Here is an 8,912-nt window from a genome sequence, read left to right as displayed (position 1 = left end):
TGGGAATTACCTATAGCGGCATTACCATAACTCACCCCACAACATTAACAATGTTACTTAGCCAATGAAATGATTACAGCTACTGCAATCTGAAATCATTCTACTTATCGTAATGCATATTAGTGATTGTAGATTTATCTCTGTTATGTGACTTCTGAATATGGACCGCTAAGTAAATATTTTAGGTGAAAATTGCTTCAAATAGTGTCTAGGATACAATCAGTACTGGATGTCTTAAGCAATCATTTATATCATTTCTTTCTTGAAGGCTTATCAGTCCCATTATTAGATAATGGTTACCTACCCTATTCTTAGAATAATTGGATCAATCAAAAAATTAAACTGTGATCCGAAGCTTTATTTTTTTAAAACATCATTAAACTACATTACTTAGTGCTAAAACGTGGCAAATGCATTCTTTGGAAGATTTCGGGAAGACTGTTCATATACTTGATGCTGGAAAATGAGGTCGGCCAAACATATGAAGTTGGTTACATATGAAATAAATTTAGGTTCGGAACCCCATTATTCAAGCTTTTGATATGAATTACGACACCGCCTGACAATAATTTTGAATTATCTCATTTTTATATGAATGTACATTTCATATGAAATCCATTACCGTGTTAAATTTTGATTTATATCTGCAGTTCACACACATCTATCCTATAATAATATACTTCTCACACTCCATTGCGGCTCACCCTTCTACAAACTGTATTTCTCTTCCAAAACTTCATGACAGTACATCTGTAACTTCACATGGATTCGTATTCAGAATTTATAGGTCTTATATTCAGCATAATATTTCATTTATTAGAATATTATTTTACAATTTATTTTTCTAATGTTGACCGATTTCGCATATTGCGTGAAATTAAAAACATTGCCTTCAAATTAATAATCAAGTGGTCTACTAGTACAGTACTCGATGTGCAACCGAAAGGTCATGTGTGTTATGAATGTGGTACATTGAACTGATATCCCTTCCTCCCATATTCTAAGTTATCTATGACTGAGTGAGTGTGGTTCAAAATAGATAAATTTTATTGCATCCATTTCTATTGTTTCTCAAAATTACATAAAAATGAGCATTGAGTACTTTGATTCGATTGAGCAAAAAACGGATAAAGGACTATTAGTATCCTATTTGTTATGAATTTAAACTTCTTTCGTGCTTGAAACTCTAAAATTTCATATATGAATAATAATTCATAACCATTATGTATATTTTACAAAAAGCTTTGTCGAAACCTCGTAAACCATCTGAAATCTCCATTATTGAAGAATTATCACAAGGTCAAAAGCCACCATCTAAAGGCACTGGTAGATTATGTAAGTAAATAATTCCATAATTAATTGGTTTTATTTATTAAAACAGACTTTATATTATTACTAACTTATCAAATAATTAAAACAAACAGCACTAAAATCTTCAATATATTTATTAAATATTAAAGAATTAGCCTAATTCACTTACTTTCTAATAAGATCTATTTAATTTCGTACTAACATGGGCATTTGTAAAATATTGTCGATTATTATTAGAAGTAGTATTATATAAACAAATTATTACATTGTAATAATTAGTTCTCTTTTATGCTTCCAGCTGAAGAGGAAATTAGGAAAAGACGTTGGAAGTGGATAGGACATACATCGAGGAAATCACCAAACTATATCACGAGGCAAGCCGTAACTTGGAATCCAGAAGGAAAGCGGAAAAGAGGAAGGCTAAAGAACACATTACCCCGGGAAATAGAAACAGATATGAAAAGGATGAATAACAATTGGAATGAACTGGGAATGATTGCCCAGGACAGGGTTGGATGGAGAAAACTGGTGTGCGGCCTATGCTCCTCCACGAGGGGTAACAGGCAGAATAATATGAATTCATTATATTTCGTGGTTTCTTCATTGTTCTACACTATTTATTATCTCAATGCTAAAATTCTAATACATATATGGTTGTAAGTAGCTGATGAAAAGCTACGAAATATAATGAATTCATATTATTCTGCATCAAAATTTATTCTGGCTTTTATTTAAGTTCATAAAAGGGAACTTACTTTCTTACTTACTTACGCCTGTTACCCCTCGTGGAGGAGCATAGGCCGCACTCCAGTTTTCTCCATCCAACCCTGTCCCAAACAATCCTTTCTAGTTATTTCCAGTTACCATTCATCCTTTTCATATCTGCTTCTATTTCCCGGAATAATGTATTCTTTGGCCTTCCTCTTTTCCGCTTCCCTTCCGGATTCCAAGTTAGGGATTACCTCGTGATGCACATTGGTGATTTCCTCGATGTATGTCCTATCCACTTCCAACGTCTTTTCCTAATTTCTTCTTCAACTGGAAGCATAAAAGGGAACTAATTACATGAAATTATTACATTGTGCACATTATTTGTTTATTGTTTAGTTCAATACAATTATCTATGTATAACATTATTTCAATATAAACTTTTATTAAATATTTTAATAACTTCAAACTGTACACATTTAAAATATGATTGCACTATTTCATGTATCTACATGTTTAAAAAGGGTGATTGACAATTTACACCAATATAGATTTGATTTATATCAACCGGTTTTACTTTATAGTTTTATTCTAAAAAAATGTTTTGGTTTCTATTATTATTAAAAAGGATTGTTTGTTGTTGTTTTTTTGCCTAGACAACTACGTTTATCCACTTCTCTTTTTGGCATCTATTATCATTAATCAATTTGTTTATGCTAACAGACTTTTAGAAAGTGTCATTCTTAGATAAGTTAGATTAGATAAGTTAACTGAATAAAATACACATTTTGAGTAGAGTTAAATTTTAAATATTTGTTTAAGTGTAGTTTTTCAATTTTATATGACAGTTTAGTAACAATACGGTGTATCGGTGAAATAAGAGTATTTCCAACTTAATGTTTTTTTTTTCCTTTCGCACATTATTCACTGAATTCAAGCTTAATATGTACTTTTAATTGAATCTATTCATTGAGTTGGTGGTACACAACAACACCCAGAGGAACACTTTACTAATAATGGTGTATTGATTTTATAAGTTTTATTTCTCTTATTTAATTAAAACTAACTATTATGTATTATCACATTGATGAATAGATTGAAACACTAATTTACTCTTATCCTTTTTTTTTCAATTCTTCCTCACCAATTATCTTCAGCCGTATTCAAGGATACAGGTTTGTCAGTTATGTAAATTAAATACTGTTTATTTACGTATTCTGATGTAATGAATCACGTTTATTTACATTGTATAAGAAAGTTGCTTAACTGACCTACTACGTAACTACACGAATTCAAGCCTTGTTAGCAATACTTCTAAGATATTTATTTTGATCTGAGTAATTTAAACGAATTACTCATATGGAAACTAGCAATAAATAAAAGCATAGACATTCTTCATTCATTTTTGAGAAGAGATGAAATTTTGCATACAATCGTTTACTTACATCGTGTAAATCGAAGTCACTGTTTTGCTGTTGACAGAAGGGAGAGCAGTCAGTCTTCAGTAATAAGGATAGTAGGTTGGTGGACCTGTGTTAATCCTGACATTTTGCCTTCCAGTGGACATCCAGCTTCTCCTTGAAAATGTCCACTGATGGAGCTGATACCACTTGTTCGGGTAAGGCGTTCCAGTCTTTGACTATTCGGTGAGAAAAACAGAACCTCACTTTAAGTTTATTAGATTGCGGTTTGTGAACCTTCTTGCTTTGACCTCGGAGATTATTAGTACTGTAAGAAGCAAAAGGATGATACATATCAACACCCAAATCGTAATTCAGGATACGTAATGTCAATAAAAGGTCACCTCGCGTCCCACGATACGATAATCAGATAACTAACTAACATTACATAAATGCTGTATGGAGTTTGCTGAAAACATGTCACCAATCTTCTTGATTGTCATATTTTCCTCTAACAAAATCTAATAGTATACAGGAATTTTGAAGAATGCAGAATTTTCACAGTTTAGTTCACGAACTAATCTTAGCTATACTGTCACTGAAAACATAGAAGTACTGGACGGACGTTCGTTGTCGTACACCATTGAGGAATTATTAAATGTCTCCCAATTTTCAAAGGTTTTCAAGCTCAGGTCTTTAACTTCGGAAAATGACAACAATTTTTCAGTAATTTCATTGATTTCCATATAAATGGAACCGAAGAAACAACGACAGTTACAGTACTTTCGTGATTGCATGTCATTTATCCACCAAATACCTCAATGAATAAAAGTTTATGAGCTTAAATAATCATCGAATAACATAAATTCAGTATATTCTTGTGAAATTATTGTTCTGCATTTAATAACTGATCAAGTTTGTGCAAATCAGAGATATCTGCATATAAGCCCTACAATTATCTCAGTAACCTCAGTTCGCTAATCCTTTCCACAAAGTTACATAAAAAGTCTACAGTTGGACAATACACTCATTTCTATAATGCAGCACCAATAAAATACAAAAGAAACTTGATAAAGATCCTGACTCATTGTGCTTGAATGATTTGCTCGGATGAAATTATTTTAAATGAATTGGTTAATATTTGCAACTTGCTTAGTAGGAATGGATACCCAATGAAAATCATCGATAAACACATGACGGAGACGAAAAAAGGACAAGGGTACCTACCGTTAGGAAGAAAGTATTGTTCTTAAAATTACAATTCTCAAATGATGCCACGGAAGGAACCATGACACAGAAGTTAAGAAAGGCAGTAAAGAAAACATTTAATACAGCCAGACTGAGTACCATCTTCTACCACCGCCCCACAATATAACAGTTAATAAGGACAGATTGCCTGAATTCGCCACATCTGAGTGTATTTACAAATTCAACTTCTCCTGCGGAGCCAGTTATATAGGGTGTACAATTCGGCAAGTTCGTCAACGAATAACAGAACACCATCCGTTGTGGTTGAGCAAAGGATAAGTAAAAGTGATTAAGAGTTCTATTCTGGCTCACTTGATGGACACAGTTCATCAAGGTGAACCATATCCCATCAATTTTGCTGCATGGTTTACGAATTCGTTTTTTGCATATAGCTGAAGCCATTACAATCCATGTTCACAAACCGAACCTTTGTATCCAAAAAAGTTTGTACAACCACTCTCGCTACCTTGGCCATCGGTATAGCGGAGTTTGTAGCAGAATTTCGGTAAACAATTATCTTATCCCTTCTATTTTTGTATTTTACTTATTCTCTTCATTCGTCTCTTGATTCTTACATAACTACTATATTACTGACCATTCATCAAAATATTTTGTTAGTTCTTTCTTCTCTTTTATATATTATGCAACGCAGCAACAGCTTGATTTTCGAATAATTACTTTGATTAGTGTAGAGCCATGATGAAAAACTAATTGAAAAGAAATTTCTTCGCTCGATTCGTTCCTTTTTTATTTATCAAATGTCAAAATGGGAATTTTCATTATATTGAAACAATATTTGTTCAAAGTGGACTTGTGAAAATTTTAACTTCTATTATTAACATCATTATATATATTCGCCTGTAGCCCCTCCGGGGGCTACTGCCGGTCCCAAGCCTGACTAAAGGAGGAGGGTTGGGCATGAGGTTAGCAACTCCATCCCGTAGAAAACCAACTCGCCAAAAAAACGCTAACCAGAAAAAAGTATTCAATGGAAAATTGAACTTTTAATATTTTGCTACTTAGTGTAAATTATCCCTACAAAGAATAAATAACTCAAACAAATCAACACAACTGTCAACTATACAGACCAGCAAATCAAAACATTTAATACAATAAAAACAAGTCTAATCATTCTACTGTCACATCAATCAGATCATATTGGTATATATTCATGTAGATCTAAGTGGGTATGAGAAGTATGGTATGAAGGAGTAGAACTCATTTCTATATTTACTTATGATTTGTAATATACATAAATAAATATACACGTCTCCCCTTTATGACCTGAATAATTTGACATAAAAATGATCGGATTTGTATTTTGATTTGTTCGTCTATACCAATTATTTATTAGCTGAAAGAACAATTTAAGTTGAACAGCGAAACATCAGAAATTCAATCTTCTACTAATTGGAATATAATAAATTTATTATCCTTATTTTACTACTAATATAAATAACCTAATTCATGTTCTGGTTATTTGAGTACATCAAATCAAACCTTGGTAATGATACTTATAAATAGTCTTTTTTTAATAAAGAATTATCATTTTATATATAGTTGAAATTATGAGTCAATTGAAGCTAGACCACCATAGAAAACCTGGAAGCACTGGACGGCTGTTTCGTCCTATTGCGGGACTCCTCAGCAGTGCGCATCCACAGATTATTTCTAGTTAGTCAAATGCTTAATACCACCACATGCTTGGGTATAAAACTGTTTTTTTAAAAAAGGAAACGTATTATAAAGCAAATCAAATGTGAGGGTAACAATTGGATAGAATACCTTATTATTTTTTCTCAATCTATCTTTACCTCGCAATTATAGAATGATTTAAAATGTATTTATTATCAAATGATGTCTGAGAATGACAAGGCAACATTCTTAAATAAACCGACAAATAAACAGCTCTATATCATATTTGTTTACGTTTTAAAAGAACTTTCACTATTCACTTATCAGGTATTTTATATTACAGCATTGTCATCAGAAAAAAGGAGATATTCAGTACAGAATGCATCCGCATCTGGAGGTTAGTTTATTTCATTTGTTGATCTATGTTTTTCTATTCATTCTCTATCTAAAAGGTTCGATTACTCACTAAGCAGTATATTTTAAAATCTTTGTTACTCTGGTCAACAAGTAAAACAATCATAAAAATTAAATGATAAGAGGACCGTAGACTGCGCCTAGAGCCCCTCTACGGTTACTACTGGTCCCAAGCCCGGATGAAGGAGAAGGGTTGGACATGAGGTTAGCGACGCCATCCTGTAGAAAACCAACTCACTAAAAAACGCTAACCAAAAAAAGTTATTCAAACCATTTAAACTCTACCCTGGGAGTTAGAAGGTCTTTATTTAGAGGAGTTATGACGCCTCATGGTGAAAGTCGAGTTCCTAAGGAAGTCACGAGGCTGATGCCCCTTCTGACAACCAGAGAAACCATTCATTTAGGTACATGGAATGTTCTTACAATGTGAGAGACCAGGAGAGTCAACCAAATTGCTACAGAAATGAAAAGATACAACCTGGAGGTGCTTGTAATCAGTGAAACACATTGGACGCAGGTTGGACAACAAAGGCTAGCTTCAGGGAAGCTGCTGTTATACTCCGGTCATGAAGTAGGAAATGCTCCGCATACACAAGGCGTTGCACTGACGTTATCCAAACAAGCACAAAATGCACTTATAGGACTGGAATCTCGTGGACCAAGGATCATCAAAGTCTCCTTCAAAACAAAGAGAGAGGGCATTACAATGAACGTCATCCAATGTTATGCACCTACCAACGACTACAATGAAGACGTTAAAGATCAATTCTACGATAAGCTACAGTCATTCGTCGAAAAATGTTCAATAAAGGACTTGACCATTTTGATTTTCATAGCTCACATAATATCAGAAATTGACATTTCTAGCAGATTATGCATTATTCCCAAAAAGAACGGATTTTACATAAATTGAAATCCTATTATAGTTTGCTTGTCAAATAACATTCTAATAATTTTAATTACGTAACATATATATATGATAATTAAAAGTTGAAAGAACTGTATGAATCAGTAAACGATATGAGTTAACTCCCTGTTATGTTTAATTTCAACTAGACGGCCATGAATATCACAATTATCTGGCTATATTATCAGTCGTTTAGTTGAATTTTATTGTATTAAGATAAGGACTTTATAGAAGGGTTAAAGAATTTAGCTATTGATTAAAATAATGTGTCACCTCAAAATATTGTTGGTTTTCTTATTTAACTATCTAAATTAGCCCTTCCTCCAAGAAACATTCCACGTGCAACACCATATTTAAATACTCCAGGTGCATCAGCTGGAAGTAAGTAATGTAACTTCTATTTCTTTTGTTTTCATCATTTGTCTATCAAACACTTATATTCTCTAGTTTATTATGCATATATTCATAATCGCAGATCATAAGTTTAGTGATGTTTAGTTGTAAGACAATAAGGAATAATTTTTGCAAGTCATTCTTCTAAAGTAACTAGCGACCCATGTAAATACCAGTAGAGGTTTTGGTTGCTTGGATGAGACTAAACCACTCAGCTCATTTATTTGAAAGATTTTAAAGGAAAGCATAAGTCGATTACTTTTAAGCTCAATTAATTACCTTCAGAAACTTTGGATTCGTTCTATTCCTACACATTGTAAGTGACCTACTTACTTTATCTGAAATTAACTTATACATTATGAAATCTGTGGTGCGCGTAGCTTCGTTAAACGTTCACCTCGATAACCGTTATCACAGGGACTCCATGGAATTGAATTCAGAAGGCAATAAAAAGCTGCGACTAAAATTTATCAGCTGTTCGTGCAGACCACAGAATTACAAATACATCAAGTAGATTTGAAGCGAGAAGGCCAACAAATCGTTACAAGCGAATATAGAGACAAGTTTATAGTCATATCAAACAATGTCACAGGGAATCAAAGTACAGTTTGTTTTTATAATGCAGGCACATATATATGAGAATTCCACTTGTAGCTCATTTAGGGCTACTGACGGTCCCAGGCCCACAAAAAGAAGGAGGGTTGGGCATGGCATCGGCAACCCCATCCCTTAGAAAACAAACTTGCCAAAAAAGAACTAACCAGAATAAACAAATAAAACCATTTGAACGCTGTCCACCGGGTTGAAGAAAGAATTATGACCCCTCAGGATGAAAGCCCAGATTCTCTAGAAGTCACGAGGTCGATGCTCCTTCTAACAACCAGGACAACACTCTG

At 33.3% G+C, this 8,912-nt stretch overlaps 1 protein-coding gene across 1 annotated transcript; it reads right to left on the bottom strand.

The window, feature by feature from the left end:
- Positions 1-1,292: 1,292 nt before the first annotated feature.
- Smp_126710 (cadherin-related) lies at positions 1,293-7,974 on the bottom strand (the record flags this gene model as incomplete). The annotated part of the gene is made up of 3 exons (XM_018790144.1): positions 1,293-1,329; positions 6,644-6,693; positions 7,963-7,974. 3 exons carry the CDS (start codon positions 7,972-7,974, stop codon positions 1,293-1,295), a joined length of 99 nt encoding a protein of 32 aa, XP_018655516.1.
- Positions 7,975-8,912: the final 938 nt, after the last annotated feature.

Source organism: Schistosoma mansoni, chromosome W (assembly GCF_000237925.1).
Source record: "Schistosoma mansoni strain Puerto Rico chromosome W, complete genome".
Classification (NCBI taxonomy): Eukaryota; Metazoa; Platyhelminthes; class Trematoda; order Strigeidida; family Schistosomatidae; genus Schistosoma; species Schistosoma mansoni.
Note: the sequence above shows the minus strand (reverse complement) of the source record. Positions and strands in the feature narration are given on the sequence as shown.